Source organism: Ranitomeya imitator, chromosome 4 (genome assembly GCF_032444005.1).
Source record: "Ranitomeya imitator isolate aRanImi1 chromosome 4, aRanImi1.pri, whole genome shotgun sequence".
Lineage (NCBI taxonomy): Eukaryota > Metazoa > Chordata > Amphibia > Anura > Dendrobatidae > Ranitomeya > Ranitomeya imitator.
Window position 1 is genome coordinate 284,066,756 of NC_091285.1, and position 19,601 is coordinate 284,086,356.

Below are 19,601 nucleotides of genomic sequence, written 5' to 3' on the forward strand. Positions count from 1 at the left end.
ATAACTTTTTGAGCTGTTTTTGCTTTAATGAATTTAATGTTTAATGTATTTTTTTTTATTCTCAATTTGTCCTCCAGTTTCTGAAAATAAAGCTTTGTGCCACCCATCCTCAGTGGATTCACTCTCCACAAGTGCTGCCACTGAAGACCATGTATCTATGGGAGGCTGGGCAGCTAGAAAAGCTCTAAGAGTAATTGAAAATGTGGAACATGGTAAGAACTAAACTTGGCTATTTAATATATTCTCCAAATTATCTTCATTACACAATAACATTTCATATTACTAAAAGTTGAGAATTTAACTTCTGTTTTTCAACATCTAGTCTAGGGTGGCCCAAAAAGTCTTTAGCTCTGGAGGACCAAACATGGATTCAAACTACATGGACAACCTATTTTTTTTCCAATTTGATCTCTGTAGTGCTTAATTTCCTCTATGGTGTTACTGTAGGTAAATGTCATGGTCTGCTGAGTTTCTGGGATTAGGTGGTTTTAAGGTTGACTTGGATGACCTCTCTCTGGGATTCTGGGAGGCTTTTTATAGCCTCATTGTGGAGCCATCTTCTGTGCTTATACTCTGACTCTTGGCCGGGTGTGTGTGACCCTATTGTACCTGTGTTTTGTGCCTGTGCTTTGTGCCTGTGCTAATTTATGCTTGGCTGGTTCTAATCTGGTTCTGACCCATTTAGAGTTCTGTCTGTCCCTTTTGTACTGCGCTGCTATCTCTGTGTATGACTACTTGCTTACGTTCTGACTATTCTCTGCTCGTCCCTTCTGTACCGCGCCGCCCTCTCCGTGTCTGACCCCCGTTTGTACAACTTGAGTTTTCCTTTCCTTTATTTCAGGGTGATGTAGAATCCTGCACTTATCTCCAGTAGCAGGACGCTAAGCCCCTCCCCCTGTGGTCACATGATCGTAGGTCCTTCTGTTTTCTGCTACCTTCAGCACGCTGCGCAGGTCCCGACTGCCTGAGCTTTCCCTGTGCCATCTGACCCCGGGCTCTCCCACAGTGTGGGTGAGTCACCCTGCTCAGCCGTGGCAGTGCGCCGGTGCTGACAGGGTCCTGATAGTAAATGGCTAACTGTACTCACTGCTGGATTCCTACATGAATTACAACTGATTTCAGTGAGACACAGTGTTATCCATATTTTATCAGAGTACGGTACCTTCTAAACAAAGGTATTATAAAAAAAATTCAACCCATTTAATCCACCATGACTTAATTTTGCATCATGGAAACAATTTACACTGCACAATCATAATGTCATATATTTACAGCATGCAGCAGAGGAGCTCAGTGGTGTGTGACTGCCAGGCTCCCTTTGCAGCGGCTGGTATTTGACAGCAAGTCAAGTAATGACTTTTTGGCACTCTCAATTGCTGGGTAAACGAGAAGGGTTCCATTCTATATTGTGGAGGCATTTGACCTAAGACAGCTGTGGCTGTGACACCTAAAAAGTTTGACTGAGGGAAGAAAAAGTTTTGGTGTTATCATTCATATTCTCTGAGAAAAGGCCAAGAAAGCAAAAATTATGTTGGAGTGTGTAAACTTTTGAGCACAACTGTATATACTGTACACTGCTCTTAAAAATTAAGAGAACATTTAAACAGAATATTACTCCAAGTAAATCAAACTTCTGTGAAATCAAACTGTCCACTTAGGAGGCAACACAGTTTGACAATCAATTTCAGATGCTGTTGTGCAAATGGAATAGACAACAGATGGAAATTATTGCCAATTATCAAGACACACTCAATAAAGGAGTGGTTCTGCAGGTGGGGACCACAGACCACATCTCAGTACCAATGCTTTCTGGCTGATGTTTTGGTCACTTTTGAATGTTGTTTGTGCTTTCACACTCATGGTAGCATGAGACGGTCTCTACAACCCACACAAGTGGCTCAGGTAGTGCAGCTCATCCAGGATGGCACATCAATGCGAGCTGTGGCAAGAAGGTTTGCTGTGTCTGTCAGCGTAGTGTCCAGAGGCTGGAGGCGCTACCGGGAGACAGGCCAGTACACCAGGAGATGTGGAGGGGGCCGTAGGAGGGCAACAACCCAGCAGTAGGACCGCTACCTCAGCCTTTGTGGAAGGAGGAACATGAGGAGCACTGACAGAGGCCTGCAAAATGACTTCCAGCAGGCCCCAAATGTGCATGTGTCCGCACAAACGGCTAGAAACCGACTCCATGAAGATGGTCTGAGTGTCTGATGTCCACAGATGGGGGTTGTGCTTACAACCCAACATCATGCAGGTCGCTTGGCATTTGCCACAGAACACCAGGATTGGCAAATTCGCCACTGGCGCTCTGTGCTCTTTACAGATGAAAGCAGGTTCACTCTGAGCACATGCAACAGACGTGACAGAGTCTGGAGATACTGTGGAGAGTGATCTGCCTGCAACATCCTTCAGCATGACCGCTTTGGCTGTGTGTCAGTAATGGTGTGGGGTGGCATTTCTTTGGAGGGCCGCACAGCCCTCCATGTGCTCGCCAGAGGTAGCCTGACTGCCATTAGGTACCGAGATGAGTTCCTGAGATCCCTTGTGAGACCATATGCTGGTGCGGTTGGCCCTGGGTTCCTCCTAATGCAGGACAATGCCAGACCTCATGTGGCTGGAGTGTGTCAGCAGTTCCTGCAAGATGAAGGCAATGAAGCTATGGACTGGCCCGCCCATTCCCCAGACCTGAATCCGATTGTACACATCTGGGACATCATGTCTTGCACCATCCACCAATATCACGTTGCACCACAGACTGTCCAGGAGTTGGCGGATGCTTTAGTCCAGGTCTGGGAGGAGATCACTCAGGAGACCATCCACCGCCCCATGAGGAGCATGCCCAGGCATTGTAGGGCGGTCATACAGGCACGTGGAGGCCACACACACTACTCAGCATCATTTCCTTGTCTTGAGGCATTTCCACTGAAGTTGGATCAGCCTGTATCTTCATCTTCCACTTTGATTTTGAGCATCATTCCAACTCCAGACCTCCGTGGGATATTAGTTGGGATTTACATTGATCATTTTTAGGTTTTATTGTTCACACATTCCACACTGTAATGAATACAGATTTACAACTGGAATATTTCATTCAGTGATATCTAGGATGAGGGATTTTAGTATTCCCTTTATTTTTTTCAGCACTGTATGATCTAGTAACATTGCAGGACTAATCAATATTATAAACAATGTCATACTTGATGTACTTATGAACTTAAAACATTCTTGTTTATTAATTTTTCTTATATTATAATTTTAAAAGATACATTTTTGTGTCATAGTTTAGGAATTTTAAAATATATTTGTTTATTGGGATCATGTCCTTTCTGCTATCTACCTAATATATACTTATATAAATTCAATGTAATCAGCAGTTTTATACACTAGAAATTCGTCTGTCTCTGATATTATCTATTCCATGTTCATAAAAAATGTGAAGACAATATATTTTAAAAGAAATTAAAGTGCATTAATATTCTATTATTTGTAAAATATTGGATGATATCTTGTGCAAAACCAGATTTTTTTTTTTTAAAGAAATGTATATTAATTATTTTATTTTTTTGTGTAAACTGTGAATAATATTTGTTTTCTTTCAGTTCTGGCTATTGAGCTTCTTGCAGCCTGCCAGGGGATTGAATTTCTACGCCCTCTTAAAACCACAACTCCATTGGAGAAAGTGTATGACCTTGTTCGCTCTGTTGTCAGGTAAAAACAAACAGTATCTCACAATCTATATTTTGAAGGCCTGCATGTTGTAGTGGTTAATGATCAATAATTGTCCCTAACTGTCATCTTGTAGGCCATGGATTAAGGATCGTTTCATGGCCCCAGACATTGAGGCAGTTCACAGATTACTCGTTGACCAAAAGGCAAGACATTTCTTTAATATTTTTTAAATGTTTATTTTGTGCGTTATAATGATTGCTTATGGAAAAGAGAAATTGTTTATGGGGATACTTTTCTTACTCTCTCTACCATAGCTCCCAAACAGCCCATCTCTTTTGATTGAGATGTCTCACTGTCCCGGGAGGCCAGGGCCTCATCTCTTGGATGGTAGCTAGCAGCTCTAGCAGTGACTCACAGGCTGCAATACACTGGCAGACACAGACAGACAAGGGTTACTGTGCAAGAACAGTATATGGGCCCTTTGCAATCCAATAGCTCATCATAATGTACAATTCCACTTGCTTTGGAGGTGGTAGTGGGCTCCTGTCACGTGCGTGTCAGCGGTTGCAGACAGTCGCACAGCATCTGGCTGCAGAAGGTCTCTGTGGTTGGCTTTGCAGATGCCTTCCTATTCCTTCTGACTCTTGGACCCAGTGGCAACCTCCCGACGGTTCGAATTGACTCACCTGGATTGGGTGTTTACAATCTTCCTGTCTGCCTCTGGGAATTGCCAATGATATATCCATTTTCCCCTGTTGAGGCTTGGAGCTATAGCAGTCAGCTATTTTCCTCTTTGGGGCTGCGAGAGGACATGTGTTACCTATCTGTGCCTACTAAAGATAAGTGTTCTCCTTGTTTGTCAATCCCAGCTGTCTTTAGTTGTAGTGGGAATTGACTAGTGCTTACCCCATCCTCCTTCCCTAGCAGGGCTTATTGCCAGGGTCAGGCAGGGACTAGGTTCCCGCTTGGCGATAGGTGTAGAACCTATATAGGGATGATTAGGACAGACAGGGTGATTTTTGATCTGCCTAGGGGCCCCCACTCCCCCCTTTCCAGTGTTGGGCTCTCTTTACCTCATCCCTTCGTGTTTCACTTAGACTTTTCTGCACTGTGCATGACAGCTCCCTTCCCCATTGGGCTCCTGTGCAGGTTGCACCAATGATATGTCCTACTACAATATCAAGTATATGAGTATTTTCTTTACTTGAATGTAGCTACATAGTTACATCTCTTTATACTAGTAACAATCTATGAAAATACTGAAAAATACTAAAAAAAATTACAATAATGACAATTTTACTACTTGTCTTTAAAAATAGTTTCACAAATCAGCAACACAGACATATTTAGTATCCCTTTAATTGTCAAAACCCACACAATACAGTGAACAGAATATTTACCGTGATATTTATTTTTTTCCCATTATACCCGTAAAAAATGTAACACAGGCCTTGTTCACATGTAGTGTAAAGGCTATGTATTATTTCTGCTGCATTATATCTGCACGTTTTCTGCTGGTGTCCGCATCTCACTATGCAATAACAATCTTATCGGATAATTGTGTTTTTGTTCTAGGTTTTTAATTCTTTTTCCTCCTTATTGGATGCATTTTTGGTGCAGCGTTTAAAGCAGTATTTTTAATGTGTTTTTATGGTATTTTACATGTGTTTTTAAGATGTGTTTTTTCCAGATTCACCATAGAAGCTTCTAGAGAAAAAACGCATCACTAAACTCACAGTTCAAAAACATCTTTAGATGCACAGTGGGCAGGAGTTTTCATGCAATCACATCCATTTTCCTCAGAACGTTAAACACAGAAAATTTTCAGCCCCCCAAAAAAAGCAGCAGAAAAAAAACAAATTTATGCTAAGTGTGAACTAAACCTTTTGGACATGTTTGGCAAATTGGTACTTAAAAGAAACTACAACTCCTCTCACAGGAAAAATAACCTCACATAGTGAAGTTTACTTAAAAATGAAAAAGTTATGGCTGTTACAACTCTGAATTAAAGAACAAAAAATAAATCCATAGGTCCCAACCATCCCAAATATACATTGGTTCTAGCTGTTTGGATTAAGGAGACCTGTGGACATTCCATGCATCATGGTCTGTGCTCAAACCATGACATACATATATATAAATGCCGCTTCATTAGAACTTAAAAATAATAAAATGTAGAAAAAAAATGTTTACACAGGAAAAAAAAAACACCCAAAAAATATTTTTTTTCCCATAAAACATTTTTATATTGTAAAGGCAAAAAATTATTTTGCGGTAGATATGTTTCCTCTTTATTTTAAAAATGGCTTATGCTGCAAGCAATACATAATATTAAAAAAAGATATGGCTTTTAAAATGCAGCCATAAAAAAACACTTGTGCAAAAGTAGCAAAATATATTTAATATTGCCATAATTGTATTGACCAATTGAAAAAAATGTAACACATAATTTATGCCACACAGTGAACAATGCAAATTTTTTTTAATGAAAACAATTGCTGACTTGTTAATTAGGAAGTTATACTGTATGTACCCCCAAAATGGTGTCAGTGAAAAATACAAGTCCACAAACGTGATTGTAAAGAGGCAACATTTAGCTCTCCTGTACTGTGTTGGTTATTATCACACACAGCTCTGCAATGAGATGAGGAGAGCAGAGAGCAGCCATTACGCACTGGAATCTCCCACCTTTCATTTGAAATATGCTCTGGAGGCCAATTCTCATTCAGATCTGTGTCCGGCCTGTAGATCTTAACATCTCACTTATATATTAAGAAAAATGTGGATTTCTCTGGACATCAGATTGGATGACCTGCATGCCCATATAGACGGTTTAGGCAGGTTGATCCTTCAGATTCCCTTTAACTTGTGAAGACCCTGGAGAAATTGCTCCCAAAAAAACTTCCATCTTTGACAAGAATAGTAATTGATATTATCAAATAAGGTATTGGTAATTATGTCTACATGACTTAGTTTTACAGTGTTTTTCCTTTAATTTTTATTGTAAACATTCTCCTGTCCTTCCAAGTGGAACATATTTGGCACATTAAGGCAAAAACTGTTTTGTGAAGCTGAGTCAATGATTAATGTGGACAACACACTTTAGATGGAATCAAATTTTGCATGTAAAATGTGGTCAAAGGTTCTCAAACTAGATAAGTACATATTTATTTAGCCAAGAGGTGTTGGGGCCACACACCAGTCTCAGCATTTGCTTATCTTTCCTTATTGACCTATGCTAAAATTAAAGGCTGGGAAAACATCATATGGTTTCAGGGAGAACACCTAATACTACTCACATAAAATACTTGTGTAGTATGTGAGTGTGATCTACATATCCTCTCCCCTCTGTACCAGTCTGTCATCGTAAATTTGTTTACTATAAACGATATCTATAACTTTGTATGTAACCCCTTCTCATGTACAGCATCATGGAATTAATGGTGCTATATAAATAAATAATAATAATAATATACAGTCATAAAAAACTAAGTATACCCTGTTTGAATTCAGCTTTTTTTTATATTGGAATATTTTTAAAAAATCTGGTCCTTAGTAGGTCTTAAAATTACAACCTCTGATGAACAACAGATTACTTATAGTATAAATTATTCAACAAAAACTAGGTTAAATTTCTGAAGCAGTATGTGAAAAATATACACCCCTAAGAATCTCTAGCTGGTAGAAGTAGAAGCACCCTCAGAAGCAATAACTTGAAATAATAATTTTCTGTATTTATTCATCACTCTCTTATATTGTTCTGGAGTAATTTTGGCTTCTTTGCAGCATTGCTTATGTTCATTGAGGTTTGTTGGCATTTGTTTATGCCCAGCTCTCTTAAGGTCCTGTCACCACATTTCTATTGCATTGAGGTCTAGACTTTGACTGGGCCAATGCAACTGTCATTGCTCCACCCCTCAGTGTGTCTGGGATGCAGTTACTGACAGTTTGGCCATCCAATCTGGTTTAGGGGCGTGCTGAGCTGTCAGTGTGTTGATTGACAGCTCAACTATCCAATCTGCGACTGGGAGGCATCGGCTGTCTCCATGTGTTCATTATTCCAGTTAATTGCCATGCTTCTTAACTGAGCTGGATCTCCCAGAATTCTGCCAGACGTACATTCAGCTTGTGAGGATTGTGCTGTGCTCTCCTGTGCCTTGAGTTCTGTTTGCTTGATCTGTTGCCTGTCCTTGGACTTCATTCTGACCATACGCCTGTTTAACCCCTTCAGCTCTGATCCGGGCTTCTGACCTTGGACTCCTTGACCATTCTCACTCACGGCTTTGCAGTGAGAAGTGACTAGTGTCACAGCAACAGCTTGATTCTTTTATTTGCCATTCATTCTGATGTAGTTGTGTTTGGGGTCATTGTCCTACTGCATGACCCAGTTTTGGCCAAGCTTTAACTTTTGCACAGATGGCCTCCATTTGACTCTAAAATACTTTGTTGTATACAGAGGAGTTCATTATCAACTCAATGACTACAAGGTATCAAAGTCCTGTGGCTGCAAAACAAGCCCAAATCCTGACCCTTCTACCACCGTGCTTGACAGTTGGAATGAGGTGTTTGTGCTTATATGCTATATTTTTTTTTGATAATAATCAAAATCACAGGGCAGTATGGCTAAACATGTCCACTTTGGTCTTGTCTGTCCAACGAAATTGCATCTGAGCAAACCATAACACTTTTGGCACAAGATTGCAAACTTATGTCGTGCTTAAGTCATGTTCTTTTTAGAAACAGTTTTTACCCTGGCAATCCTTCCAACCAAACTTTACTTGTTCAGTCTTTTTCTAATTCTGATACACTTGAACATTTAGCAAACTAAGGCCTTTAGAATTATTATTTATATTTTTTAGCAATTTCTCTTAGCATTGCAAGGAGGTGAATTTGCTGGGATATCCACTCCTGGGAAGATTGGAACTGTCTTGAATGTTTTTCGCTTAATCTCTCTAACTGTGGAATGATGAACTTCAAATTGTTTGGAAATTACCGTGCAAACCTTCCCATATTAATGGGCAGCAACAATTGTTTCTCTAAGGTTCATATATTTCCTACTTGGAAATAGTGCATTCAGACACCTGAATGTTCCAGATCAACAAACTGCCAAAAAGTCACCTTTTTTCATAATTAATTTTTATTCAATTTTCAAAATAAAATTACTGAATAAAAAAAACAGAAAATTCAAGGTAGTAGCATTCAGTTCATATCAGTTAATTTAGTAATCTACCATCAGCAATGCATGGACTCCACACTGAAGAGTGCACATCTTATAATTATATTTAGACAATAGCAATGACAGGACAGGACATTAAAGGGAATTTGTCACTCCGTGGTACACCTTTCAGCTTTTACTTTGGACATACAGGTAATAGAAATGTTAATGTAGTCTTACTTGTATGTATCATAGTTACAGTCTAGATGTGGAGAATTTTCCAAGCTCCAGGATGTGAGGTGCTGACCTTTCTCAGAATCATCCTTACCCCACGAGACCAGATCTTGCTTGGATCCCCAAATTGACAGTCATCTTGTTTCTTCCATTTTGTAATAATTGGCCATCAGTTGTTGCCTTCTTACCAAGCTGCTTGACTATTGTCCTGTAGCTCATCCCAGCCTTTTGCAGGTCTACAATTTTGTCCCTGGTGTCCTTAGACAGCTCTTTGATGTTGGCCATGGTGGAGAGGTTGGAGTGTGATTGATTGCGTGGACAGGTATATTTTATACAGGTAACGAGTTCAAACAGGTGTAATTAATACAGGTAATGAGTGTAGAGTATGAGGTCTTTGAGAATCAGAATTCTTGCTGGTTGGTAGGTGATCAAAAACTTATTTCATTAAATAAAATACAATTTAATTATTTAAAAATCATACACTGTGATTTTCTGTATTTTATTTTTAGATTCTGTGTCTCATAGTTGAAGTGTACCTACAATAAAAATTCTTTGTAGGTGGGAAAATTTGCAAAATCATCAGTGTATCAAATATTTATTTCAAAGCAAAGGGTTGTTTGTTGAACCATGGTCTAGTCAGGCTATTTTTTCAAACAATCAGGTAATGTGGGATTAAATAAGATGGATGCCATAGGGGAGTGCTTAGTAAATTCATCTTTTATCGAAATGGTCACACTTGCTGATGTACAATTAATCAAGGCCATTTGAATAGCAGCACCAGGTTGTTACTTAGCCTGTTAGGGTATGTTCCCACGGTCAGTAAACGCTGTGGATTGGACACTGCATACCTCTGCAGCGTCCAAACTGCAACAGCCAGATGTTACAGCATAGTGGATGGGATTTGAATAATCCTGCTTCCCTGCGGAGATGGATATGCGGCGCGTCTTTCCAGACTGCAGCATGTTTATTTATCTTGCGGAGACGCTCAGGAACGCAGCTTACTGCGCATGGGTACCAATTTAAATAATGGTGAATCTTGTGACACAGCCGGATGTACATGGCACAGGTAGTGGAGGAAAGCACAGAGAGAGTTCCACTCCTTTTTTAATGAATAATAATTCTAAAAAATTAGCATCGGGTCCCCCTATATTTGTTAGCCAGCCAGAGTAAAGCAGACGACTGGTATTTCAGGCTGGTAAGGATCCAATATCCATGAACTTTACCAACCTGATAATAACAGGCTGCAGCAGTCTGCTTACCTTGGTTAGCAAAAATATTGGGATCCCCTCCAAAAAAAAATAGCGTGTGGTCCCCCTATTTTTTGTTAACCAGCCAAGGAAAAAAGCAGACAAATGCAGCCTGGTATGCTCAGGCTGGCGAGGCCCAAGGATTTTAACCCTCACCAGCCTAAAAATAACAGCATGCAGACATCCCACAATTGGCACATCCAAAGATGTGCCAAGTGTGGCACTTTACCTGGTTCTTCCCACTTGCCCTGTAGCAGTGGCAAGTGGGGTTCATGTCACCTTTGTATTTTCAGGTGACATTAAGACCACAGATTAGTAATGGAGAGGTGTCTATTAGACACCTATTCATTGCTAATCCTACAGTTAAATGGTAAATAAAGATACAGCCAGAATAAAGTCTTTTAATTGAAAGAATGACACAGACTCCTTTAATAGATCTTAATTAGTGATGAGCGAATATACTCGTTACTTGAGATTTCTCGAGCATGCTCGGGGGTCCTCCGAGTATTTTTTAGCGCTTGGAGTTTAGTTTTTCTTGCCACAGCTGAATGATTTACATCTGTTAGCCAGCATAAGTACATGTGGGGGTTGCCTGGTTGCTAGGGAATCCCCACATGTACTTATGCTGGCTAGCAGATGTAAATCATTCAGCTGCGGCAAGAAAAACAAACTCCGAGCACTAAAAAATACTCGAAGGACCCCCGAGCATGCTTGAGAAATCTCGAGTAACGAGTATATTCGCTCATCACTAATCTTAAACCATACTATTCCACCGACGCCCTCATCTCCTGGAAGAGAATTAAAATAAAAAAGCAACAATATCCTTACCTGTCCACCAAGAACAGGGGTGAGCACTTAATTTTGCCATGGGGCCGCATGAGAAATTTGGATGGTTTCAGAGGGCCGGACTAATATAATTAACTCATTTTTACCAATACTGTAGTATACATATGCTATCTTTTCATAAACAAACAGTATGTTAAACAATGCAGACATTTACATTTCATTTCTGCCCCCATAATGTCCAAATTTCATTTGTGCCCCCATAATGTCCAGATTTCATTTGTGCCCCCATACTGTCCTTATTTGTCACTTGTGCCCCCATAGTGACAAATCAGGACAGTATGGGGGCACAAGTGACAAATCAGGACAGTATGGGGCCCATACTGTCCCAATTTGTCACTTGTGCCCCCATTCTGTCCTTATTTGTTACTTGTGCCCCCATAGTGACAAATCAGGACAGTATGGATGGGGGCACAAGTGACAAATCAGGACAGTATGGGCCCCATACTGTCCTGATTTGTCACTTGTGCCCCCATATTGTCCTGATTTGTCACTATGGGGCACAAGTGACAAATAAGGACAGTATGGGGCCCATACTGTCCTGATTTGTCACTTATGCCCCCATCATACTGTCCTGACTCCTGATAATTGTGCCCCACACAGCCCATGGTCCGGTTTGTGCTGCCTTCATCCGTATCCCCCCCCCCAGGGATGGCTGCTGCTCCCTCCCCCTATCATGCATACAGGCAGGCAGGCAGCTGCATTACCTGGTCCCCGCGGCCGCGGTATGGAGCACCGGCACCGACCGACCCCATAAGTTGCAGTACACAGCCGCACAAAACACCAGCGTCCGGTGCAGCAGCCTGTGTCACGCTCAGTGACGTCACCCGCTGCTGGCGCTTCCCTGATGCGGAAGTGCCAGCGGCGGTCAGCGCCTCTCACTGTTTCAATGCAGGGCGCGCAGGCGCTGGAGTGCCTGAAGGGAAGGGGAACCTGGCGTAGCAACGCGCAGCAGCCTCACTGTCTCTGGCGGCTGGCCAAGCAGTGCCAGTGTCGCGGGCCATTTAAAAACGTCAGGTGGGCCGGATGCGGCCCGCGGGCCGCATCTTGCCCAGGTCTGACCAAGAAGATATATCATACTGTCCCACGACGAGTCCAGCTCTACTACATCTGGATGCTTTTGGCTGAACAGAGGTATTATGCCACTATCCAGTTTGACATCCAGAACACAGCTGAACTTGAAGATGATCACCGGAGATAACTCTGTCCTCGGTGGTCACGTGCACTGCAGTTCTTGCTATCAGTTGATCACGAGAACTGCAATGCACGTGTACTTCTGGCTAAACAAGGTACACCATTATTTAAATTAGTACACATGCATTACCGCACTTTATACGTATGTGACTAGGAAGAGGATGCAGTTTTACCGCATCTAATGAAAGTGTATGGGTAATTTACGCAGCGGAGACTGAGCGTCTCCGCTACATAAATTGACATGCTGCGGTCTGGAAAGACGTGCCGCATGTCCGTCTCCGCAGGGAAGCTGGAAGAGTCTGTGCATGCATTGTGGGCATAGGATTTCTTGAAATCCCACCCACTATACTGTAACATTTGGATGCTGCGCATCTATGCAGCGTCCAACCCGCAGTGTTTACTGACCGTCGGAAATTGTCATGAAAGCAGTAACAGTGTATTTAAATTTTTTTTATACTGATTCTGCATTATGGATAAATATTTGTTAAATATTGACTGCAATTTGTCATATGTTGAAATATATACCCAATTATACCTTTAAAGGACTAGTATTTTTAATGCCCAGATATGTAAAATTATAGAATTTAATTTAATTTTCCTAATGACTAACTATAAATGAAATATACCGAGATACCGATAAAAACAAATGTCATTAACAATAAAAAAAACAATGTGTCGGCTTGCACTAAAATTGGAGAACCGATAACATGATTGACAGATTGGCATTTCCAAAAATATTTATATCATGTACCATAAATATACAGTATATATATATTTTTTGTTCAAGATTACTATTATGTACAGTTCTCACGAAAACTGAGCCTGGGTGTACAGAATAAAAAAAAGGTCAGCTTTTTTACAATAAAAAAGGGTTTTTCTTAAATTGTTAAATTTGTTTCTTCTGCAGGTTTGGCTTGTGGCAGTACCATACATTGAAAAGTACAGAATGGAACATATTCCTGAATGCAGACCAGTTTCACCAACTGCTTTTTCTGTGGATTCAATGTCGGTCAGCAGCTCTTCAGTGACTGACCACCAAGACCAACCTTGCGATCATGATCACAATGAACCCTAGGGCTGCCTTATTTTGAATAACAGTAAAACCACAGCTAGCTTTGTAGTGAAGCACCAGCTGCCAAGCTGAGGTGGTAATTAAAACCTTTTATATATGTTACAAATGTTTTAATAAAATCTTAACTCCATGTACTATATTGTAATTGTGTGGTGTAATCATGTACTTTGTAATTATGGTATTAAATAATCATTGGAACTCTACTTGTAAATGACTACGGTAAGGGAGCGGCGTTCGTGTCCTTGCGTCAATGAGGCAGTGACCCAAGAAAGCTCAACTTAAACGTCTTTATTTTCAAACTAACAAAATAAATCTAGAACTTTTATCCTCCGGTACGCAGCCGGAGTGTCCGTATCAGTCTGTTTTGTGTTGTTTTTTTTTTAAATCAGAATTTTTTTATTAATTAACAAAATACAAAACAATCTGACACTCAAATTTGTCAAAAGTGAAAAAGTACAGATATTACAAGATCTTACTACCCCTCCCCCCTATTAATGTACACAAACAGCATTTTAACAGTAATATACATTAATATAACAGACTTTCTGGGTTCATCATCTCTCCACCCAGGGTTTCCACAGTATTTCAAAAGTATTACCTTTTTTCCTTTTGGCATAAATACATTTTTTCTATTCCTACAATAATGTCAGACTGTCTGTAAAATTCCTGCACCGTTGGTGGTTCTTCATTTATCCAATATCTAGTGATCAGTTTTCTCGCAATATATAATAACCTGGCTATTGCCAACTTATGACAATTAAGTACCCGGATATCCTCCACGTATCCCAAAATACACACCACAGTATCCCTCTCAATTCTACAGTTATATACCCTTCCAATTGCAGCACCCACTTCCAACCAAAATGTATTCAGTTTTGGACATTGCCATAGCATACAGTACAGACCAAAAGTTTGGACACCTTCTCATTTAAAGATTTTTCTGTATTTTCATGACTATGCAGTCATCAAATCAAAAGGTGGCTACTTTGAAGAACCTAGAATATAAGACATTTTCAGTTGTTTCACACTTTTTTGTTAAGTATATAATTCAACATGTGTTAATTCATAGTTTTGATGCCTTCAGTGTGAATGTACAATTTTCATAGTCATGAAAATACAGTAAAATCTTGAAATGAGAAGGTGTGTCCAAACTTTTGGTCTGTACTGTATGTAGAATCCCAGCCCCCTCAGCCCAACACCTAGGACATTCCGAAGGCTGTCTCAGACCAGCTTTGTACATTCTGTCTGGCGTCCTATATACTCTATGGAGTACATATATTTGTGAAAGTCTGGCTGGCTCGCTTAATGACAGATGTGGTATATATATTCTAATATTTCCTCCCATTTATCCTTCTCTATCCTTCCCATTTCTTTTTTGCTTTGATCGGGTAACTTTACCTTCTTACAAACAGTAGGTCCCTGTAAATATTCGACAACTCCTCTTGTCCCCACTTTTACACATATATAATCCACAAGGATATCCGTCTGGACCGACATATCAACCATTTTACTCTGTGCCATGTAAGCATGATGAAACTGTCTATACTGAAACCTACAGACCTCCAGTAAACCATAGGTCTCCTGTAATTTCTCAAAGGATAACAGACCTTGCCCATCCCGTATCTGGCCAATGTAATGCATTCCTAATCTCTTCCAAATTTTAAAGTCCCCCATTTTAACAAACTCCGGTAAATTATCATTCTGCCATATCGGGGAGAAATTAGTCAAGTGTTCCACACCCCTAGTCCTCTTAATTGCCACCCACACCCTATGGATCATTATCAGAGTGGGGTAAGCCAACCCAAACTTCCTAAAACCATCTGCTTCCAAACCCTGAACCAATGGATCCCTGACCAGAATATGAACCAGAATCCTTTGTGTTGAACCCATACCGTTTACTTCCCTCCAACCCCTCATATCTTGACCCTGCACAGCTAAATAATAAATCCAAGGGTTCGGAAGTGCCAGTCTCCTCCCAGTCCTTATGCCTCTGCAGCATTTCTAGTCAAAGCCTTGACTGTTTTTCCCCCCCAAACAAGGTCTCTAAAAATAGAATTGATGGCACGAAACCACCTTTTGGGTAACCATACAGGGGTATTGTGCAACACATACAGTAATTGGGGCATCAGAATCATCTTGATCAGATTTATTCTTCCCACCACTGAGAGAGTCTACCCCACGCCCCTATTTTATTCCTAAACAGCGGGATCAAATTCAGATCTACGTAGCTTGAGAGCGGACGTGACACCCAAATATTTAAACTGCCGAACCACAGCCAGCCTACTTCCCTCCCCCGTTAGCAGGAGCTCATCTTCCTTACCATCCACTGCCAGAATATTGGATTTCTCCCAATTGATTACTAGGCCCGATAGATTCCCAAAATAACTTAAAGGGACTGTCACCTGAATTTAGAGGGAACAATCTTCAGCCATAGGGGCGGGGTTTTCAGGTGTTTGATTCACCCTTTCCTTACCCGCCGGCTGCAATATTGGATTGAAGTTCATTCTCTGTCCTCCATAGTACACGCCTGCACAAGGCAAGATTGCCTTGCGCAGGCGTGTACTACGGAGGACAGAGAATGAACTTCAATCCAATATTGCAGCCAGCATGCAGCCGGCGGGTAAGGAAAGGGTGAATCAAACACCCGAAAACCCCGCCCCTATGGCTGAAGATTGTTCCCTCCAAATTAAAGGTAACAGAGTCCCTTTAAGGATGTTCATCACTCCCAACAATGACTCCAGAATCTTCCAAAAAAAGCAGCATGTCATCCGCATAAAGAGCTATTTTCTCCTCCGATTCCATATCTGAACCCTTTGACTGAGGCTGCATTCCTAATTGTCTGCGCCAGGGATTCCACAGCCAGAGCAAAAAGTAGCAGCAACAGCGGACACCCCTGTCTGGTCCCTCTGGGAAGACTAAAGCTGTCAGACAATTGCCCATTAACCTTAATCCTAGCAGTCGGGAATGTATACAGTAACTGTACCCATGATATAAAAGTTGGCCCAAACCTCAAGACTTCCCAAAGATAGCCCCATTCAACACTATAAAACGGTTTACGCGCATCCAGCGACACCACCACCCTATGACCCATGGTGTCTGACGGTATATGCAGATTTAAAAATAGTCTACTCAGATTTATCGCTCTAGACTTGTTCTGCATAAAGCCAGACTGATCAGGATGAACAAGGTCCTGAACCACACTCATTAAAATTGGTTAGCCAGAATCTTAGCAAGCACTTTAACATCCGCCGTCAGCAACGAGATGGGCCTATAGGATTCTGCCAGTTGCGGATCCTTACCCCCCTTTGGAATAACCATCACCACTGCCTCCCTCATGGACAACGGTAATTCCCCTTCCTTCAGTGCCTCCTCAAAGACTGCCTTCAATTTGGTCACTGTCACCCACCTTAAGTGCTTATAAATTTCGCCGGGAAGACCATCCGCCCCAGGGGTCTTATTGTTAGACATTGCCATGATGGCGGCCTCAATCTCCTCTTCCGTTTTGGGCTCCTCCATCCTATTTCTATCACCATCTTTAAAGGGAACCTGTCACCGACCCTGGCATTTTTAACTAAAAGAGCCACCTCTTGCAGCACCAATGCTGCATTCTGTCAAGGTGGCTCTTTTATTTGGGGTCCCTTCCAATGCTGCAATATTCGTCTTTTTAATTTGCCCGCCATACCTGTAGTCTGTCCGAGGGGGCATGTTTTTTCCCTTCGAGACAAACGCCTCCCAGCCATCACTCGGCCCTTCCATGCGCTGGTGCCTCCATTAATGTCCCCGGAGCCTGCGCTGTAAGTTCCCATCATGTAATGTGAGTCGAAGGGCAGCGCAAACTGCGCATGCCCGAAAAAGGAACTTAGAGCGCAGGTGCCGGGGAGTGAAAGGCATGTAAGAATAGTAAGAATAGCTGTACAATCCTTTCTGAAAGGCGTAAAGTGTAATGATGAGTGAATTTGTTCAGAAATGATAGTCAAACAAATTCGGCACGAATATGGCACACTTTGATTCGTGAGCAAAATTTTTTGAGGTCCATAGACAAAGACAGCAGGGCACAGTTCATTCAAGTGTGCTGTGCACTACTTCTCTTGTGCTCCATGCACGAGTAAACCTTTCTAAATCTTATTTTTTCAGTTGCTAAATGCGACATATGCTTCGCTCTGTCACCTTGTCATTTAGTGGTGGTGAGTGGCATTGTTCTGTGATTTGAGCTGTTAGCCAGGAAAAAAAACTAAACAAAATATACTTTGCCAATTTCTGCCGTGATTCAGCATGGCATGTAATTTAATGGGGGTGAAATTTAACAGTCTGCGTAGCTCATGCAGAATTTCTCATTTTTAAATTGTTCGGAGCACATCTTTCTATTACAGGCCTCATCTACACTGAAACAATTCTCTTCTGTGACCAATGCCATTCAGCACGCCATTTCACCGTCTCATTTAGTGCCACTGAACTTCAGCTGTGTGCAGAGTAATGCTAATACCATGCCCCTACCACACTATCTGCTCAACATGACTGGGAAAAAAAAAAAAGGTCATGGTGGAAGAATGGGGGGGGGGGTGGGGGGGGAAGAGGGAGGGGTAAGAAAGAGATTAGGCTTGGTGTTCAGGGTGTATATGGGGGTAGTGTTTGTATAGGGCAGTGTCCCCCAAGTCCGGTCCTCAAGAGCCACCAACAGGTCATGTTTTGAGCATTTCCCCTAGTATTGCACAGGTCATTGAATGCTTGCCTGTCCAGGTGATGCAATTATCACCTGTGCAATACTAAGGAAATCCTGAAAACATGACCTGTTGGTGGCTTTTGAGGACCGGACTTGGGGAACACTGGTATAGGACATAACCAATGTTAACTACTGCTTTCCACAAAGACAACTTCCGTTCCTGGACAGCCTACACCACTACCTTTCTTAGGCTGGCGTCTAAAACGGCCGAGTGCAATGCGATGATAAAAAAAAAAAAAAAATATATATAAATAAATCGCATTGCACTTGGACCAATGTTACCATATGGGGCCGCTCCCAGTAGCCGACTTTTTGTCGGCTGTTTTCCTCGGTCCGAGACAATCGCAGCATGCTGCGATTGTCACGGACTGAGGAAAACTCTCGGCTCACTCGCACCCATATAAGCCTATGGGTGCGAGTGAGACAGCGCACACCACTCGGATAACATCTGAGTGATGTGCGCTATAAGCAAACCCCAGCAATGGAGGAGATTGAGAAATTCATTTCTCTGCCTCCTCTGCAGCTGTGCTCCGATCCTCCCTGTGCGAGAGAATCGGAGCACAGACGCATGACACTCAGCTCCTGCTCTGCTGCGAGCAGGAGCCGAGTGTCATTAGCATATCGCATCCGATGCTCTCGCATCGGATGCAATACGCCAGTGTGACGCCGGCCTTAAGCAGAAGAACAGCACTACACCTTGTTAAGGCCCAGTAAACATTTGCTCGAGTAGATGGCAAGCACAACTTCAAGTTGCCTCTCCTTCTTCCTTCATCACACCCAGTACAGTCTGCAGAAGTGGCACCCAAATTTCCGTGGCTTCCCCCACATCACAACCCTCCAGCTGCCCCACTGACGGTAGGGAACCACGGAGGGATGAGTCTGCAGAGCTGTTCACACATTCTATGCCATGGTCATCATCATAAGTGTACTCAAAAGCTTCAGAGTCAAGAGGAGGAAATCTGCACCAATGTCTAAAATTTTACCCTTATATTAAATGCAGGTAAATACTTATGCGTTCACTGAACCATGCATATTTACTGCATTCAATACATTCTATTGGTGACATTTCTGTTGCGGAGACTAGAGTCTCCGCAAGACAAATTGACATGCTGCAGTCTTGAAAGACGCACCACACGTCAATGTTGGCAGCTGATCCGTATGCTCACATGTACACGTAGTGAACATCTGGCCACAGCAATTCCCGATTGCAAGCACATACCCTTAGAGCTGTGGAATCCACTCTACGTCCATTGGTTCAATAGTCTTGTCCATGGGCAGCTCCTTACAGTAGCCAACTATTTTGAGAGTCAGCTTAGTAGTTTATAGGCAGATTTTCTATTGAAAGACTAAACTTCAAACTTTTTCAATTAAAAAAAACAAAACAAAAACCTGCACTTCTGCACAAGGTTAATTTATATTGAAGTCTGTTATCTATAGCCCCCCCAATTGTAGATGTTGTAGCCTTCGCAC

General features: G+C 41.8%; 1 protein-coding gene across 1 annotated transcript in view; it reads left to right on the top strand.

Annotated features, from left to right (window-relative positions):
* Positions 1-13,764, top strand: part of HAL (histidine ammonia-lyase) — a 99,113-nt gene extending 85,349 nt beyond the window's left edge. The window contains exons 17-20 of the mRNA XM_069762025.1: positions 78-212; positions 3,597-3,705; positions 3,800-3,869; positions 13,247-13,764. Of these exons, the coding sequence (XP_069618126.1) occupies positions 78-212; positions 3,597-3,705; positions 3,800-3,869; positions 13,247-13,414 (482 nt within the window). The 3' untranslated portion in view covers positions 13,415-13,764. The remainder of the gene's footprint in view (positions 1-77; positions 213-3,596; positions 3,706-3,799; positions 3,870-13,246) is intronic.
* The last annotated feature ends 5,837 nt before the right edge of the window (positions 13,765-19,601 follow it).